Below are 20,441 nucleotides of genomic sequence, written 5' to 3' on the forward strand. Positions count from 1 at the left end.
TATACTGTAATCTTACAGATTACAGTACTGTATCAAATAATTACACATCCCCTTTGTCCCTAGTGGTCTGCCCAGTGCCCTGCATGCAGTTTTATATTATAAAAACTGTTCTTTCTGCCTGGAAACTGGAGATTGTCCATAGCAACCAAAACTGTCCCTTTACATCAAAAGTGGCTTTAGAGCAACTAGAAAACAGTGATAATAAATTTGAATCACTTGCAGAATTGAGTGATAGTGATTTGTGGGAAAATCCATCACCAAACACTAAAAGTAACGAAAGTGACAATTCTGCAACTGAGCAAATTTCAGTGTTTTTGATTTGATTACATTATTGAATAATTTTTATTATTATATTATTATTTGTTATAATTATTTATAGTTATTTATTATATTATAATTTTTTATTTCGTTTTTCAAAATTTATCATACCCGGGATGTCTACTAGACTATGGTTTGGACAGATTTAACTGAATTATTCCTAAGAATTACAGGCCTACAATATAAAACGCCAAATTTCTGTGCAAAATAATGGTACCGCTTTCAGCACCTAAAATCTGAAATAATCATACCGCCAGGGAGGTTAAGGAATCTTTCATTTTTATTGTTTCACTTTAAGCATTATTAAAATCATTGCTCCTGAAAAAACTGTCATTTTAAAAACATTTTTTTGCATTGATACGTCTCCTAGGGCAGTACCCGGGTCCCCATACACTTTTTATGGCAATAACTTGCATATAAGCCTTTAAAATTAGCACTTTTGATTTTTTGTGTTCGTGTCCCATATACTTTAATAGGGTTGGCATGTGCGCTAGAACTTTTTGCCTGTTCGCGCGTTCTGGTGCAAACCGAACCAGGGGTGTTCGGCCGATCCCTATTTATGGATGTCATGGTGGAAATTCTCATGTTGTGAGCATGAATGAAATGTACTTTTTATATAGGGTGTCTGTGATATTAAGAATTATAAATGTGCCATGTATTCTCATGTTCAGCCAGCAAGTGGACCTTTAGGTGTATTTTCCCATATCTTCAAGTTTTACCTTACATCCTGTTAAAAAAACAAAACAAAATGGGTTGGATTGCTAAAACTGTAAAGTGCAAAATCGGTTGCATCTCTGCATAGAAACCAATCAGTTTTTTTGTCGAAGCTTAATTGAACAAACTGAAGTTAGAAGATGATTGACTAGCATGCACAGCTGCACCAGATTTTGCACTCTCCAGTTTTAGTAAATCAATTCCATAGAGCAGTGTTTCTCAACTCCAGTCCTCAAGGTGCCCCAACAGTTCACTTTTTCAGGCTTTCCATTATTTTGCACAGGTGATTTGATCAGTTTCACTGCCCTAGTAATTCCCACAGCCGTTTCATCTGAGGGAAATCCTGAAAACATGACCTGTTGGGGCGCCTTGAGGACTGGAGTTGAGAAACACTGCCATAGAGGAAGATTTACACAGCTTTCAACTAAGATTTGTCCATTTTCTCCATACAGTTTCATTACAAAAATGGGCAAATCTTTGGTGAAAGTTATAGGCTTACCTGTAGGTACCGTGAATATCTCCTAAACATGCACCGTTTAGGAGATATTCACTGTATCAACATGTGCCGATGTCATCGCTCGTGCCGTTTCTTCAGCTGCTGTGCCATTACCAGCGGCTCCCGTGTACATGTGTGGGAGTGACGTTATCGCGGCTCTGGCCAATCACAGCGCCGGAGTCCACGATACCCGGAAATAACTCAGGGAGACATGTCAGCTTCAGGGCTTTGATCTAAGGTATTTCATAATGCGCTAGTATGCTATGCATACTAGCGCTTTATGCCTTTGTCTTGCAGGGTTTTTTTTTTTGTTTTTTGTTTTTTTTCCATGGGTTTACAACCACTTTAAAAAAATAAATAAAATTGACCCAAAAGCAAACACGTATACCTTATCTTTTATAAAATAAGACATTTTGCATAAATGTGTCTAGATGTTTGAAGTTGATGTCTTGGAGGGCTGTAAATATTCGAACATCCTCTGATTTGTTACTACAACTACAGCTGGAGATCACAGAGGATAATACAAGAAGAGGTAAGGAACTGAATCCTGGAGCTTTTTCAAGGGTGAAAATGACAGCTGACTACAAGGCTCTAGTGAACCTACTTATTGTGGAGAAGTCTGTCCATAAACAGAATGCAAAGTTTTGGATGTCACAAAAGAAGGTGAGAAAACAACAATGGCTAAGAAAATGATACTGATCTGCTGACTGGGAGTGCAGTCAGAAGAACCTGCTAAGAAAATCAGGCTGTGTCCTAAGCATGGCTGGCATTAGGCCCAAATAAACTGCTTCATGTATAAGAACTTTTAATCACATATCTGTATAAATATGCAAATGTTTCAGAAGATTAATAGACCTGAGTATATTTGAATTGTCACCCCATCCAAAAACAATATTTTATAACAGACTGGTTTATTACATGTCTTATAGAATCTTGTAGCTAGGGTTCCCACCTGCCAGGGATTCACCCGGACAGTCCGGGTTTTAAATTCTGTGTCCAGGTTTCAGTCCACCCGAAACCCGGATACATCACTGGCAGCCCCGCAGCACTAGTTCTCCTATCCCCCTCTCCCCTCCCGTTGGCTTCTAGTGCTTTTAATTACATTGGTAGGGGAGGCACTTTAAGTGGGGTACAGACTGATGTAGGGAGATTATACTGGGGGACAAACTGACCTGGGGGTATTATACCCTGGGACAAACTGACCTGGGGGGATGTACTGGGGGACATACTCAACAAGGAGGCATCGTACTAGAGGACAGACTGACCTGGGGGGATGTACTAGAGTACAGGCTGACCTTGGGGGTTTGGACTGGGGGATAGACTGAGCTTGTTTGATTTAACTATGCTCCTTAAGCTTCTCCCATTATTAACACAATTTGGCCACACCCATTGTTCGTCACAGGAAACTACATGCGCTGAAGTACTACTCAAGTACTACTACCCAGGTTTTTTACAATCCCATAGGGTATACTGCAAAAAATAAAAAAAATTGACATGCGCCGCTGAAGTGTTCGGCTTTGGCTTGATGAAAAAGTGGCAACTGTACCTGTGGCTTCAGGATCTGCTTCTTCCCACCATGGAATTGGGATGCATTTTTGCCTCCTTGGAGCTGGTAGGTGTTCCTACCCACTTATGAATTGGGAGGTATTCCTACCTACCTTGGAGTTGGAAGGTATCCCTGTCAACCTTGGAGTTAGAGGTATTTCTACCCACCTTGGAGTTGAAAGGTATCCCTGCCAACCTTGGAGTTAGCTGTATTTCTGCCCACCTTAAAGTTGGGAGTTATTCCTGCCTACCTTGAAGTTAGGAGGTATTCCTACCTACCTTGGAGTTAGGAGGTATTCCTGCCTACCTTGGAGTTAGGAGGTATTCTTGTCTACCTTGGAGTTGGGAGGTATTCCTGCCACCTTTGAAATTGGAAAGAATTTCTGCCTGCCTTAGAGTTGGCACATATCCGTGCCTACCTCGGAGTCGGGATGTATTCCTACCTGCCTTGGATTCAGAAGGTATTCCTGCCCACCTTGGAATCAGAAGGTGTTCCTGCCCATCTTGTAGTTGGTAGGTGTTCCTACCTACTTTGGAGTTAGGAGGTATTCCCACCCACCTTGCAGTTGGAAGGTATTCCTGCCCACATGGAATTTGGTGTTACTTCTGCCTTCCTTGTACCTGAGAGGTATTGCTGCCCACTTTGGAGTTTGAAAAGTGTTTCTGCCCCACTTTGGAGTTGGAAAGTGTTCTCGCTTACCTTGGAGTTTGAATGTAATCCTGCCAACCTTGGAGATGAAAGATACTGTATGCCTGTCATCTTTGTAATTAGAATGCGTTCCTGCCTACCTTGAAGTTGGGAGTTATTCATGCCTACCTTGGAACCAAAAGGTATTCCTGACCACCTTTGAGTCAGGGGGTGTCCTATCCCTCCTTGATGTTTGGAGGTATTCCTGCCCACCTTGAAGTTAGAAGATATTCCTGCTCTGCTTTTACAGTATATTCTCTCTAATATAAAGTTCTGATGTTTTCCTGTCCACCTTGGAGTTGAGAGATGTTCTCACCCACCTTGAAGGTCTCTCCCACTTGTGAAGTGTTCCCAACCAGCTTGGCTTTAGGTTTTGCCTCAACCCACTATAGAGTTGCAAGGCATTCCTATCTATCTTTCAGTTGGTGGGTGTTCCCTCCTACCTTGGGAAATATTTATTTCCACCTTGGAGATAGAGGGTATTCCATCCCACTACAGAGATGGGAAGTATTCCTGGACACCTTGGGATTAGGCCATGTCACTGCATACATTTAAGATGTGAGGTCACATTCTTCCTAATAAAGTACATAAACAAACAGCAGGCAGAGTGGGACACCATTGTACTGGTTGCAGTAGGTGTGTAGACCTTGGAACTCAAACACATAGATCTTTCCAGAGTATTCCCTGAAAGTTAACAGATTAGAAAAGAAAGATTAATGAAAACACAGAAAATTATTTGTACAGAATCTTCAAAAAAGATAAAATATCTTTATTATTTAATTTGATAGATGTCTTGAGCAAAAAGGGTGAGGATGGAACAGTGTTTAGTCTGGGTGTGTGGGCAGGTAGAGGCAAAGGTCAGAGGGCAGGCTGGGTAGACACCAGATCAGCAGATGCTAGGCAGGGACATTAAATTGCTAGGCAAAGCTGTGGCTGAGTTAAGCAGTGGAAACCAGGTCAGCTTTCCCAGTCGACCTAATGCCTGATGCTCAGCTGTAAGTGGGCATGTTGACAGGTACAGTCAGCTACTTTGCCACTAGGTGGCTGTTTACTGGAATAGTGTCTGGTTACAGCAAACAGTGTATCCAGCACATGTTGGCCCTGGACAGGGCAGGAGGCCAGCTAGAGTAGACCTGCGTCCAGCAAGAGCCAGCTGTAAACTTTCTGTCCCTTTTGGAGGTGGGGGCTAGGGTGCATTGCAAAGTGTAGCCCAAAGTTCCCTGCGTGAGGCTGCTTCTCTGGAGGGTCTTGGGAGAGGTGCACCTGTGAAGGACGTGACTACAGAGAGCACAGTCCTGTGAGTACTAAGGACCCCAGATGGAAGGAGAGACCGTTAGAGGGAGATGGCTGCTAAAGGTGCAGCATATGCGTTTTTAAATGTGACTACTGCGTACCATCTACTAAATGTGATTGACCATGTATGTCAATGTGATGTGACTGTTATGCCAATCCCTGCATTCCATTAGTACATTTCAGAGAATCTATTCATATGTGTGGATATTTCATCCTTGGGATATACAGGTGAATGGCCTTAAATATCAGGCCAAGGCGTCTAGCATTGTTGCAGAAACCAGTTCTGGGAAACCAGTAATGGACTCCAGACACAGACTTCAGGAAAACAAATCTCTTATTCGCTAGCGAGGGCTCACTGAACTCACGTTCAAGAGAATGAGCCCTCTCTTTAGGGCGCTCAGCATATATACCAGCAGTTGCGTCACAATACATATTTCCTCTATACTAAGGAGAAGACCTCCTGGTTAATTTAACGAATCATAGAGATACAGATATTTAGAATGCTTTACATAGTAGTAGCTAGGCAAATTATACTGTACTGAGTTTATAAAAAGCTCAGGCGGTTTCCTGTCAGCCAAGACATTTGACAGGTATATATCTTCACATATAAATTCCTGATTTAAGTTTCACAATTACTGTATACAGCTAACTTACTTTTATCTGTCTGACAAGCTGAAATGTCAAACTGTCAGGGAACTTCCAAAACTAGAACCATTTTGTCAAAAGCAGCCATAAACGCAGCCATATTAGGTTTTTAGGCGCTGCCACAGCATGGAGTGGGGCACAATATGACAGAGGATTTGGCTTCAGCAGGAGGGGCAGTATTCTAGCAGGACAGAAGCAGAGGTAAGGACTTGTGCTCTGGGTGCCAATTTTAGCCAACCACTAAGCCCCTGTTACAGACGTAGTATTTCTTTTATAAGCACATACCGTATGTTTGCACTCTCATGTTAGGTGGGACGCTAAGGAAAATGTTTTCTTAGGTTTTGGAAAGGGTGGTAGAGAATTACAACCCCTGCTGCATGTTTATTCTTGTTTGTGTGTCCATTAAGAGATTTATACTTTTTTTCTTGCTAGGGGATCACTCAGAAGGAAAAGAGAACTCTCCTTATTAGGGAGAGCAATAAACACACAACAACTACGTTGCTTCTGTGCATTTGTTGCTTTTACTTCTTTTTCAGGTTTGGGACATTGTGGGGCAGTCAGATTCAGGCTGCACCGCAGGGGCAGGTGCTGATGGCTTACAAGTGTTTTATGATGCTGGGTTGGCTCTACAGTCAAACTTTGGAAAGGAGACTACGCAAAGATCAGGTGATTTTCTAATAACATTTTTATGCCAGGCAAAAGTAGCCATTTCGTTTTATTTAGTTGCCTATTTTTACAACAAGGCTTGAGCCTCCTGCATCCCAGAAACCTAAGCCAATAGATGGCAGAAGCCATCCGCGTAATAGCAAGCTAGGATTCCACTAGCCATTTAGCTTCAGGTAGTTGCCTATTTTTACAACAAGGCTTGAGCTTCCTGTGTCCCAACAACCTAAGACGATAGGTGCCAGCAGTTATTACTCCACAATTTTAGTGAATCGTCATCTGTGTGTTGCCCCCACCAAATATAAGAAGTGCACACTCACCAGAACCAGTTGCTGTCTAAGTTATAGGACAGCAAAAGCGCATTCAGTCTTCAATGGTCTTCCTTATGAAGATACATCTGATACTCTATGGATATGGTAGATATTCAAACCCCACAGGTGAAATCATCAGGGAAACTGCTCAGTCTCATCAAGCCAGACAGAAGGATCACTGACACCAGAAAAAATTGCTCATAGTGTAGTATTTATTAAAATATGTAAAAAAACAAATAAAAAAAACACCAAACCACAAACAGCTGGGAATGGTGTTTTGGACTCTACAACTAATGGTGCAAGCAGTCCATATAAAGTGCATAAGAAAACATGAGGCACATAAACTTACATAGTATGCCACCAAACTGAGCTCAGAATGGGGGCAGGATCTCTGGCATATACTGTAATGCCGCGTACACACGAGCGGGCTTTTCGAACGGACTGGTCCGACGGTCTGTCCAACGGACTTTTGGCAGACTTCCGACAGACTTTCCCAACGAACGGACTTGCCTACACACGATCACACCAAAGTCCGACAAATTCGTACGTGATGACATACGACCAGACTAAAATAAGGAAGTTGATAGCCAGTAGCCAATAACTGCCCTAGCGTCGGTTTTTGTCCGTCAGACTAGCATACAGACGAGCGGACTTTTCGATAGGAACTGGGTCCACTGAGTTCCAACGTAAAGATTTGAAACATGTTCCAAATCTAAAGTCCGTCAGATTTTCGACCGGAAAAGTCCGCTGCAGGTCCGATGAAGCCCACACACGGTCGAATTGTCCGTCGGACCAGTCCGGTCGAAAAGTCCGCTCGCGTGTACGCGGCATTAGTCAAGCTCAGAGGTCCTGCCGCCATTCTGAACTCAGTTTGGTGTTTTTAATTATTAGGAACTCTCCATAAACATTTATTTTTTTATCTTTCTTTAGAGTACTTGTGCAAGGGAACAGAAAGACGGGTTCGTCGTGCAATAGTTGGTAAGATAAAATGCATTTTCTTACTGTGCCTGATGTGATGTCATTAACAGATATAGAGTGAGGACATACATAGAGTGAGGACATTATTATGTACCTACCAAGATGACCCTTTTTCATGTGTTTGTGATGATTAGCTAAAACATGTAGTCTAATGCCCAAAAAATACTCAAAAACCTACACACACATACAAATAAATACACCCATGTCTCTAAAGCCAAATCTTTTTTTTGGGGTAGTGCTGGGAAACTTTAAAACCCTTGTGTTTTTATTTTATTTTTGCTGTCCCTATGGGGAGAACTTCTTCTCACCTCCTGTCCTAATCTTTTCTTGTCACTAAAACAGGTGTCCCTACTGGAAGATTTCCCCTCACTTCCTGTTTCGGTTATGTAGCTGTCTCCCCAACTTCCAAGGGCCTGATGGCGACACTCAGAGCCAGGGAGAACTGACATTCCTCCTCAGGGTGCAGGTTAATAGGCATAGTAGGTGTGGTGCAAGGTGGGAAGATTGGGAGCCAGTCACTTTTTGTAAAAATGAACAAAGAGATTTTATTTCTCTTAACAGGAATGGTGGGAAAGAGGGTTAGGGCACAGGACTCCCTTAGGCAAATGCAATAGCAATTATGCAACTCCGCAGACCAAAAATAGAACTAGGCAGACAGCACTACAGATAACAGGCCTTTAAGCTGAATGCAGCAATCTGTATCTTGTAGCAACTGTTGTTTCCTATAGCAACAACTCCTTTCACAGTATCACCCTGTAGATCTTCCAGCTTAACTCACAGTATCCCACTGTAGATTCTCAAGCTCCGTCTCTCACTAGACTTCTTTGACTCTCATCTACCTGCTGGATACCTCGAGCTTCACCGACAGCTAACCTCTGTATTTATCTTCAAGCCTTACTCACAGCTACTCACTGTATTCCTGGATGAGTCTCCACTGAAGCTTTCCCACTTACTTCACCGTCTCCGGTTAGTGAAGCATCTTCTCTGGTACTCCTTTAGAACTTCATAACTTCCAAACTTGCACCTGGTAACAGGAGTGGTTATCCCTCCGGCAACTGCTTCTCCTTTATCCCCCGCAACAATCAGGCTCCCCTCGGGCTGAGCCTCTAACACATGCGGTTCTACCCCAGGCTTAACCTTTGCTGCTCATCCTTTGCGGAAACCTGAATTACTGGATAGGCCTCATGTAGATCTAGCAGCCAGTAGGACTCTTGGATAGGCCTCAGACATGCTGATAATCCAGGGCAGCAGATCAGCATATCACTTTGCAGAGTGAGGCATACTGGCAATTCCAGGGCACAGGCCAGTATGTTAAGAGTTCCGTTCACTGGAAATAACAATCCCATAGACACACTCCTAAACCTCGTGGACAGCCTTCCCAGAAGAGTTGAAGCTGCTATAACTGGAAAGGGTGGGTCAACCCAATATTGAACCCAACGGACTAAAACTGGGATGCCATTAAAGTTCATGTGCGTGTAGAGTAGGGATGAGCTTCGAGTTCGAGTCGAACTCATGTTCGACTCGAACATTAGCTGTTCACAAGTTCGCCGAACACCGAACAATTTGGGGTGTTCGCGGCAAATTCGAATGCTGCGGAACACCCTTTAAAAGTCTATGGGAGAAATCAAAAGTGCTAATTTTAAAGGCTTATATGCAAGTTATTGTCATAAAAAGTGTTTGGGGACCCGGGTCCTGCCCCAGGGGACATGTATCAATGCAAAAAAAAGTTTTAAAAACGGACGTTTTTTCAGGAGCAGTGATTTTAATAATGCTTAAAGTCAAACAATAAAAGTGTAATATCCCTTTAAATTTCGTACCTGGGGGGTGTCTATAGTATGCCTGTAAAGGGGCGCATGTTTCCTGTGTTTAGAACAGTCTGACAGCAAAATGACATTTGGAAGGAAAAAACACATTTAAAACTACCCGCGGCTATTGCATTGCCGACAATACACATAGAAGTTCATTGATAAAAACGGCATGGGAATTCCCCCCAGGGAAACCCCGAACCAAAATTTAAAAAAAAAAAAATGACGTGGGGGGGTCCCCCTAAATTCCATACCAGGCCCTTCAGGTCTGGTATGGATATTAAGGGGAACCCCGGCCAAAATTAAAAAAAAAAATGACGTGGGGTTCCCCCTAAATTCCATACCAGACCCTTCAGGTCTGGTATGGATTTTAAGGGGAACCCCGCGCCAAAAAAAAAAAAAGAAAACGGCGTGGGGTTCCCCCAAAAATCCATACCAGACCCTTATCCGAGCACGCAACCTGGCAGGCCGCAGGAAAAGAGGGGGGGACGAGAGTGCGGCCCCCCCCCTCCTGAACCGTACCAGGCCACATGCCCTCAACATTGGGAGGGTGCTTTGGGGTAGCCCCCAAAACACCTTGTCCCCATGTTGATGAGGACAAGGGCCTCATCCCCACAACCGTGGCCGGTGGTTGTGGGGGTCTGCGGGCGGGGGGCTTATCAGAATCTGGAAGCCCCCTTTAACAAGGGGACCCCCAGATCCCGGCCCCCCCCCTGTGTGAAATGGTAAGGGGGTACTTACCCCTACCATTTCACTAAAAAACTGTCAAAATAGTTAAAAATGACAAGAGACAGTTTTTGACAATTCCTTTATTTAAATGCTTCTTCTATCTTCCTTCATCTTCTTCTGGTTCTTCTGGCTCTTCTGGTTCTTCCTCCGGCGTTCTCGTCCAGCATCTTCTCCGCGGCGTCTTCTATCTTCTTCTCCTCGGGCCGCTCCGCACCCATGGCATGAGGGGAGGCTCCCGCTCTTCTCTTCATCTTCTTCTTCATCCTCTTCTCTTCTTCATCTTCTTCATCTTCATCTTCTCTTCTTTTCTTCTGCGGGCCGCTCAGCATCCATGCATGGAGGGAGGCTCCCGCTGTGTGACGGCGTCTCCTCGTCTGACGGTTCTTAAATAACGGGGGGCGGGGCCACCCGGTGACCCCGCCCCCCTCTGACGCACGGGACATGACGGGACTTCCCTGTGGCATTCCCCGTGACGTCACAGGGAAGTCCCGTCAAGTCACCGTGCGTCAGAGGGGGGCGGGGTCACCGGGTGGCCCCGCCCCCCGTTATTTAAGAACCGTCAGACGAGGAGACGCCGTCACACAGCGGGAGCCTCCCTCCATGCATGGATGCGGAGCGGCCCGCAGAAGAAAAGAAGAGAAGATGAAGATGAAGAAGATGAAGAAGAGAAGAGGATGAAGAAGAAGATGAAGAGAAGAGCGGGAGCCTCCCCTCATGCCATGGGTGCGGAGCGGCCCGAGGAGAAGAAGATAGAAGACGCCGCGGAGAAGATGCTGGACGAGAACGCCGGAGGAAGAACCAGAAGAGCCAGAAGAACCAGAAGAAGATGAAGGAAGATAGAAGAAGCATTTAAATAAAGGAATTGTCAAAAACTGTCTCTTGTCATTTTTAACTATTTTGACAGTTTTTTAGTGAAATGGTAGGGGTAAGTACCCCCTTACCATTTCACACAGGGGGGGGCCGGGATCTGGGGGTCCCCTTGTTAAAGGGGGCTTCCAGATTCCGATAAGCCCCCCGCCCGCAGACCCCCACAACCACCGGCCACGGTTGTGGGGATGAGGCCCTTGTCCTCATCAACATGGGGACAAGGTGTTTTGGGGGGCTACCCCAAAGCACCCTCCCAATGTTGAGGGCATGTGGCCTGGTATGGTTCAGGAGGGGGGGGGGCGCACTCTCGTCCCCCCCTCTTTTCCTGCGGCCTGCCAGGTTGCGTGCTCGGATAAGGGTCTGGTATGGATTTTTGGGGGAACCCCACGCCGTTTTTTTTTTTTTTTTTTGGCGCGGGGTTCCCCTTAAAATCCATACCAGACCTGAAGGGTCTGGTATGGAATTTAGGGGGAACCCCACGTCATTTTTTTTTTAAATTTTGGCCGGGGTTCCCCTTAATATCCATACCAGACCTGAAGGGCCTGGTATGGAATTTAGGGGGACCCCCCCACGTCATTTTTTTTTTTTTTAATTTTGGTTCGGGGTTTCCCTGGGGGGAATTCCCATGCCGTTTTTATCAATGAACTTCTATGTGTATTGTCGGCAATGCAATAGCCGCGGGTAGTTTTAAATGTGTTTTTTCCTTCCAAATGTCATTTTGCTGTCAGACTGTTCTAAACACAGGAAACATGCGCCCCTTTACAGGCATACTATAGACACCCCCCAGGTACGAAATTTAAAGGGATATTACACTTTTATTGTTTGACTTTAAGCATTATTAAAATCACTGCTCCTGAAAAAACGGCCGTTTTTAAAACTTTTTTTTGCATTGATCCATGTCCCCTGGGGCAGGACCCAGGTCCCCAAACACTTTTTATGACAATAACTTGCATATAAGCCTTTAAAATTAGCACTTTTGATTATTCATGTTCGTGTCCCATAGACTTTAATGGTGTTCGCGTGTTCGAGCGAACTTTTTTCCTGTTCGCATGTTCTGGTGCGAACCGAACAGGGGGGTGTTCGGCTCATCCCTAGTGTAGAGGCAGGTGTCCCAATACTTTTGGTAATATAGTATAGCTGCCACTGATAGCTGGTGGTTCCAGGACTGCAGCACAGCAGAGCCCACTGTGCTCCAGACCTGAGCTGAGGTCCACCAAGGGCTGCATGCAGGGTTTGGCTCTTCCCCTTTCTGTCTCCTATTCCTCTCTATTGCTCACTTTAGTAATGGACAACCTTGCTGACCAATAGGGAAGCCTTGGAAGGGAAACAGGCAGCATCAAGCTTACATTTTACAAGAAAACTGCATTTAATATAGCTCTCCTTTTCTCTTTACAGAATTTTAAAATATATACTCTTCACTTAAAACGTCATTCACATGTGAATTTTTTTTATCATGTGTTTAGGTTGAAATGTCTAAATGTATGGCAGATGTGCTTTAAACCAGTATTAAACCAAAAAAAAAAATGCCATATATTACTGCTTACCAATCCTTAGATGTGGCGGCTGCGTTAGTTTTCTTTTTTAGACCCCTTTTACACTGGAGGCGTTTTTCAGGCGCTTTAGTGCTAAAAATAGTACCTGTAAAGTGCCTAAAAAAAGCCTCAACTGCAATCCCAGTGTGAAAGCCAGAATGCTTTCACACTGGGGCGCTGCACTGGCAGGACGTCAAAAAAAATCCTGCAAGCGGCTTCTTTGAGGCTCTTTAGGAGCGGTGTATACACTTCTCCTAAAGCGCCCCTGCCCATTGAAATCAATGGGCAGTGCTGCGGAAGCGCCTGCAATGTGCCTGCAAAGCATCTCGGCAGCGGCGCTTTTAACCTCCTACTGTAGCTCCGAAAAGCACCGCAAAAAACGACGGTAAGTCGCTGCTAAGACTAACGGCGCTTTACTGCCGATGCCCCCACGCTGGCAGTGTGAAAGGGCTCTTAAGGCGTTTTCATCTCTGGTTTCACCTGGTGATCTGGCCACACACACCGTCTGTATTAGAGTGCCCCCACTCTGGATGAAGGAGCACAAGGAGCATATTTAGACAGAAGCAGTGGCAGTTTGGGGGGAGGGGGGTGTTAGATGTACTAGAAGATTTAAATACACTAATGAATTGAAGCTGAACTCCAGCTAAAATTTTATAAGCAGCTGCAGCGAATATTTTGTTTGCCTTTTGGGATAAAGGTTTTACATAATCATCATTGTAAGCACACCTGCCAGTGTTAAATGTTTTGCCTCATCCTGGTAACTGATACATTTGCTGAAGAACTTGTTCTTTTGAAAAACAACAGACCTATTGGCCAGATCACCAGGTGAAACTAGGGGAAAGAAAGCCTGAAAAAGGAAACAAATGCAGCCATCACATCTAAGAATTGGTAAGCTACAATATAACAAATGTTTGCTATTGGGTTCAATAGCACTTTAGCTAATAGAAAATATATATTTGTATTTATCTTATATAATGGAAGACGGACTGGATAAAACGGATGTCCGTATTAGAAATGAATTTCCAGAGACCATGTGGTGGAAAACAGAGACCATACATGAAAGACCAGACAGAAATGGGTGAGCAATATAATATTTGAAATATACTTCTCCATTTTATCTGTTTTACCATTTCTTACATAATAAAATAAAATTTCTAAAGTGATGGAATGATATGTGATAGGACTGTAGCTTTACCCTTTTTTTTTTTTTTTTAGTTTCGGATAGAGTAGAAGAAGGTTAGAACCACGCTGTGCTGCACAGATTCCTCCTGCTGCTTGGGCACAGACAAAGGAACTGGGGAATCTCTGTCCTCAGTTTCCTATCTCAAAAGTGAGATATCAGGGGTCTGTTGAGACCCCTAATATTTCACCAAAGCCCCCCAATAGGGATCCAAAAAAAATGTAAAAAAATAAATAAAAATTAATTATTGTAAAAAAAACAAAACAAAACATAATTGTAAAAATAATAAAATTGTTAGAAAGTTATAATAAAAAAAATTATAAAAATAACCTACCGACATCAATCTCTGCTCTACTGTCAGCGTCCACTGCTCTACTGCCCTACACACAGAGTATTATTATTATTATTATTATAATACAGGATTTATATCGCGCCAACAGTTTACGCAGGTCTTTACAATATAAAAGGGAGACAATACATTTATAATACAATAAAATACCAGAGGATTAAGAGGGGCCTACTCAGAAGAGCTTACAGTCTAATAGGGTGGGGCAGGTGGTACAAAAGGTTGTAACTGTGGGGAAATAAGCTGATGGAAGTGGTAAGAGATTAGTTGGAGGTGTGATAGGCTTCCCTGAAGAGATGAGTTTTCAGGGATCTCCTGAAGGCAGCAAGAGTAGGGGATACGTATAGATAAGTGGTGCAGCGCTAATCCTCACTATACAAACAAAAAAAGTGAGTAAAAAGATCCCAGAATCAAATCTTATATCATAAACCAAATACAAGAGATAAAATAAAACCGTGATAAGTGACACTAAACAGCAAATATGGCTAATGCGAGAAAATAATAAAATTAATATACAAACAAAAAGGAGACAATACGCCCTATTCCAATCCTCCTATCTCAGCGCTAAAGGATATTCGGTATATGAAGATGGAAAATAATGATTGTAATAAACCGCAGTGATTTAACCTGATGTCACCATATTCTGAGTGAGATATCTCTCAGCAGCCACTTAATAAAAAATAGAAATATAAATATGGATGAATGAATGTACTATATGAAACAACAATTAACCCATCAAAGCAGCACTATTTTCAGTCCTCAATGCTGACTGATAAAACAAAGTCTTTGTAAATGCAAGCAAAACACATGCAGGCAGGTAAATTCCAACAAAGACACAGCGGTAGGAGCTCGGTCTGGATTCCCTTATATGAATAGTAGATCTGATGGGTGCACCTTTCACCATCTATTGGGACACCTTGTGCTGCACACACCCCATAGGGGTTCAAACTCACCGGAGCCAGGAGGTTAACAAGCCTTGGATCAAATCCTCTCTCTGTTTACTCCCGAAGTCCTCCAAGGTTGATGATCAGATAACAGCAACAATGTCCACATGTAAAAAAGAGACCCCGAATAGTCCAGTACCGTTTTGATAATTTATTATAAGTCACAAATCAGGGGAAAAAAAAAACTAATAAAGTAAATACACTGTAAAAATCAGTGGGCGCAGTTCCTTACAAAGGATAGCCTTCTAGCTTTCAGTTGGTTGGTAATAGTGGATAACTCAAACTGCTTCTCTCAAAGCACAAGGGTACTGGTTGCAGACTGGATGGATGTTACACACTCACAGCTGATCAGTCCTGCATTCCACTAGTATACAACTACAAGCTTGGAGCGCACTGCGTGTCAACCAGGCACAGCTGATCCGCACTTCCTCCCTCTCGTGTCTGAAGCTTCAGGCTAAAAGCACACTGCGTCCTCACGTGATAACAGTTGCTGTGGTATCGTGCTCTGACTAGTTTTGTCAGGAAGACTTTTTCAAAGAGCATCATTGCTCTTTGAAAAAGTCTTCCTGACGAAACTAGTCAGAGCACGATACCACAGCAACCGTTATCACGTGAGGACGCAGTGTGCTTTTAGCCTGAAGCTTCAGACACGAGAGGGAGGAAGTGCGGATCAGCTGTGCCTGGTTGACACGCAGTGCGCTCCAAGCTTGTAGTTGTATACTAGTGGAATGAAGGACTGATCAGCTGTGAGTGTGTATCATCCATTCAGTCTGCAACCAGTACCCTTGTGCTTTGAGAGAAGCAGTTTGAGTTATCCACTATTACCAACCAACTGAAAGCTAGAAGGCTATCCTTTGTAAGGAACTGCGCCCACTGATTTTTACAGTGTATTTACTTTATTAGTTTTTTTTTTCCCCTGATTTGTGACTTATAATAAATTATCAAAACGGTACTGGACTATTCGGGGTCTCTTTTTTACATGTGGACATTGTTGCTGTTATCTGATCATCAACCCTGGAGGACTTCGGGAGTAAACAGAGAGAGGATTTGATCCAAGGCTTGTTAACCTCCTGGCTCCGGTGAGTTTGAACCCCTATGGGGTGTGTGCAGCACAAGGTGTCCCAATAGATGGTGAAAGGTGCACCCATCAGATCTACTATTCATATAAGGGAATCCAGACCGAGCTCCTACCGCTGTGTCTTTGTTGGAATTTACCTGCCTGCATGTGTTTTGCTTGCATTTACAAAGACTTTGTTTTATCAGTCAGCATTGAGGACTGAAAATAGCGCTGCTTTGATGGGTTAATTGCTGTTTCATATAGTACATTCATTCATCCATATTTATAATAAAATTAATATATCAAATAAGTGAGAGTAAGTAAATATAACCTCCTAGCAATTTAGTAAACCTTGCAATAAAAAACGTTACATCATATAGTGCAATACATATATAAATAAAGAAATAATATAAACTGTGTGCAAACAATGCTCAAAAAAGTGACAAGGTGCAATGGAGTATTCAAATCAAATGGGTCCGTACCCCATACTCTATACAAGGTGACAAATGTGCAAAAACATCCATTCAACTAAGTAAAACATAAATGTCCCAAAAAGTAAAGTGCAAAACAGTGCTATACACGGAAAGTCCTTGATATAGCTAAAATATGTGACAGCAACGGTTTAGCATGCGGCCGTTGCAATTAAAGTGCTCAGTGTGGGTAACATCATAAGCGTCTTCGTGTGCATACACACAAGTGGGTAATGGCCCCTTACCTTGGGGTAATAGGGCAAGCGCATATGATCAATAAGCCTTTGGGGTGTCCACCTAGGGGCTCCAGCGCGTCCCTCACAGTCCTAGATCCGAGATGTGGTTCCCTCAGATGTGGTGCGGGGGGGGGGGGGGGGGTATATGAAAAGCAGGAAGGATCCCAATAGTGTAATACTGTTTACTCAGATATATTTTATTTAGAAAATAAATAGGGACTCACATCCATACAATAAAAACAGCAATTTGTATCCAACGAGCGGCTAGCTCGTAAGCCTCTAACAGTATCTGCAGCCTGTCTCATCACTACGCGTGACGTCACACCTCACGTGACTTCATCCCCTGAATTTAATTCGCTGGGTGATTGGGAGCCAGTGTAGGGATTGGAGGAGAGGGTTGGCAAGGTGTATAAATAAATAAATAAATAAATACACATATATATATATATATATATATATATATATATATATATATATATATATATATATATATATATATATATATATATATATATATAATATATGTATATATATATGTGTATATATATATTTCTCTTTCTATGTTCCTGTTGCATATATTTCAGAGCCCCAGAAAGCTGTAAATACCCAGCACTATACAAAAATTTGGGTTTAAGTTTCAGTTAAGATAAAGTACAGGTTGGATTACATACAGTAGATGGTCAATTGGTCATAAATGGTTTTCACACGAGATAATAGATCTACCCAACACTTCCACAATTTGGTATTCAAACAGAAGAGTAGAGTACACAGGCAGAAGAGAAGAGTATACAGGCTCTGGTGCAATACCCTTTATTTTTGTAATAAAAAACTAGATTGAAAGATAAATAATAAAAGACTAGACTCATAAGCTAAAATAAATCAGAGCTTATCAATCATATCTCCCCACCGCACTACTGTGCACCAAAACCCTCTCACCACCCTATAGGTCCTTTCACACGATCTTGTGCGCTTGGCGGACTCCGCCTTGCTCAGTAGAGGATCAATCCGCTGATCCCCGCTGAGCCGGCGGATGACAGGTCCGTCTCCGCTCACTGTGCAGAGACAGACCTGTCAGAGTCCCGCTCTACGGGGAGATCGGATGAAAACGGACCGCCTGTCCGCTTTCATCCAAACTCATCCGATCCGATCCGCCAGATGAAAAACTGACAGGCGGACCTGATCAGAAAGCCAGTGTGAAAGGGGCCTTAAAGTGGAAGTAAACCCATCCATATAACAGTTTTATTTCCGGCATGTGCTTTCACACTGGGGAGGCTTGAGAGGCGCATTTCAAGCGCTTTACAGGCGCTATTTTTAGTGCTAAAGCGCCTGAAAAGCGCCTTCAGTGTGAAAGGGGACTTAATACTTTAATAGTGTGTGGTTAGCCAGAAAGTGTGGATGTGATCGTTACTGATCCCCTTTAATCATAAGCCAATGAGAAGGAGGGAGAAAAACAGCCCCATTAAAACTGTGTCAAAAAGTTTTTGTTTGAGGCACAATTGTCATATTGCATCCTAGCAACCCTAAGGCCTGAGTATGGGATATATTGTACACATGTATATGACAGGGATCTTTAAAGCAAACAATGTTTTAAATATCTGTTTTCTTTTCCATTAAGTGTTTCTACCAAATTGCTCAGTGTGTTTCTTAAGGACACCATTGCTACATGGGAAGTTGTGGCTGTAAGCCTCGTTGAAGGCAAAGGTATATACCAGCTGTGTTTTGGAGATTTTTAAAATTAAAGTGTGAAAGAATACCAATAACATAGTATGACGATAATGGTACCTCATGTAAGAGATGTGTGGTTTAGGATTAGATGGCGTTTCCTCAGGTGGGATGAGTGTGATGGTGGGGTTGATTTACTAAAACTGGAGAGTGCAAAATTTGGTGCTACTGTGCATGACAGCCAATTAGGGATGAGCTTCGTGTTTGAGTCGAACCCATGTTCGACTCGAACATTGGCTGTTCGGTCGTTCGCCGAATTCCGAACGTTATGGGCCGTTCGCGCCAAATTCGTGTGGCGCGTCACGGCCCATAATTCACTGCGGCATCGCAGTGCATTGCTAAATGATGATTGGCCAAGCATGCACTATGACCCGCATGCTTGGCCAACCACCCTGGCTTTGGCCAATTATGGCTCAGGGGGTTTAGAACACGCCCCACACTATATAAGGCCGCATGCACGGCGGCCCTGTGTAGTGTGTTCCGGCGTTGAGAGAGAGAGAGATAGAGAGAGAGACAGTGTCATTTCATTTGAGTTAGCTAGATTAGGCAGGACAATCAGTGAGTTAGCTGCACTTACAGTGTATTGTGTATAGATATGCATCCCAGGTGTTGCATATATATATATACACTGTATTCAGTTTAGCTAGATCCGTTCCTGTTATCTTCTTACTGACAGGCAGGCTTGTCTTGTTACAGTATTTACAGCTACCTGAAGAAAATTACTGGTGTTCTTTTGATCCTATTAGTACCACAGTCATGTAGCTAGACTATTTACAGTTAGTGTAGTGCGTCCTGCTCACAGTGTTCAGCTAAAACTACAAGTTAGTGTGGTGCGTCCTCCTCACAGTGTTCAGCTAAACCTAAAGTTATTTTTTTGCGAGCTCTGCACAGTGTTCATCTAAAGCTACAAGTTAGTGTAGTGCGTCCTGCTCACAGTGTTCAGCTAAAACTACAAGTTAGTGTAGTGAGACCTCTGCACAGTGTTCATCTAAAGCTACAAGTTAGTGCAGTGCATCCTGCTCACAGTGTTCAGCTAAAACTACAAGTTAGTGTGGTGCGTCCTCCTCACAGTGTTCAGCTAAAACTACAGGTTAGTGTAGTGCGTCCTGCTCACAGTGTTCAGCTAAAACTACAAGTTAGTGTAGTGAGACCTCTGCACAGTGTTCATCTAAAGCTACAAGTTAGTGCAGTGCGTCCTGCTCACAGTGTTCAGCTAAAACTACAAGTTAGTGTGGTGCGTCCTCCTCACAGTGTTCAGCTAAACCTACAAATTAGTGTAGTGAGACCTCTGCACAGTGTTCATCTAAAGCTACAAGTTAGTGCAGTGCGTCCTGCTCACAGTGTTCAGCTAAAACTACAAGTTAGTGTGGTGCGTCCTCCTCACAGTGTTCAGCTAAACCTAAAAGTTATTTTTTTGCGAGCTCTGCACAGTGTTCATCTAAAGCTACAAGTTAGTGTAGTGCGTCCTGCTCACAGTGTTCAGCTAAAACTACAAGTTAGTGTAGTGAGACCTCTGCACAGTGTTCATCTAAAGCTACAAGTTAGTGCAGTGCATCCTGCTCACAGTGTTCAGCTAAAACTACAAGTTAGTGTGGTGCGTCCTCCTCACAGTGTTCAGCTAAAACTACAGGTTAGTGTAGTGCGTCCTGCTCACAGTGTTCAGCTAAAACTACAAGTTAGTGTAGTGAGACCTCTGCACAGTGTTCATCTAAAGCTACAAGTTAGTGCAGTGCGTCCTGCTCACAGTGTTCAGCTAAAACTACAAGTTAGTGTGGTGCGTCCTCCTCACAGTGTTCAGCTAAACCTACAAATTAGTGTAGTGAGACCTCTGCACAGTGTTCATCTAAAGCTACAAGTTAGTGCAGTGCGTCCTGCTCACAGTGTTCAGCTAAAACTACAAGT

The 20,441-nt window shown here is 43.3% G+C and overlaps 1 protein-coding gene across 2 annotated transcripts in view; it reads left to right on the forward strand.

Moving 5' to 3' along the window:
- Positions 1–20,441, forward strand: part of LOC141133436 (A.superbus venom factor 1-like) — a 224,820-nt gene that overhangs the window by 78,638 nt on the left and 125,741 nt on the right. For both annotated transcript variants that reach the window (XM_073622823.1, XM_073622824.1), the window contains exons 14-18: positions 2,030–2,191; positions 6,236–6,365; positions 7,604–7,651; positions 13,566–13,662; positions 18,433–18,518. In XM_073622823.1, the coding sequence (XP_073478924.1) occupies positions 2,030–2,191; positions 6,236–6,365; positions 7,604–7,651; positions 13,566–13,662; positions 18,433–18,518 (523 nt within the window). The remainder of the gene's footprint in view (positions 1–2,029; positions 2,192–6,235; positions 6,366–7,603; positions 7,652–13,565; positions 13,663–18,432; positions 18,519–20,441) is intronic.

The sequence above is a fragment of the Aquarana catesbeiana genome, linkage group LG03 (assembly GCF_042186555.1).
Source record: "Aquarana catesbeiana isolate 2022-GZ linkage group LG03, ASM4218655v1, whole genome shotgun sequence".
In the NCBI taxonomy this organism is placed as follows: Eukaryota; Metazoa; Chordata; class Amphibia; order Anura; family Ranidae; genus Aquarana; species Aquarana catesbeiana.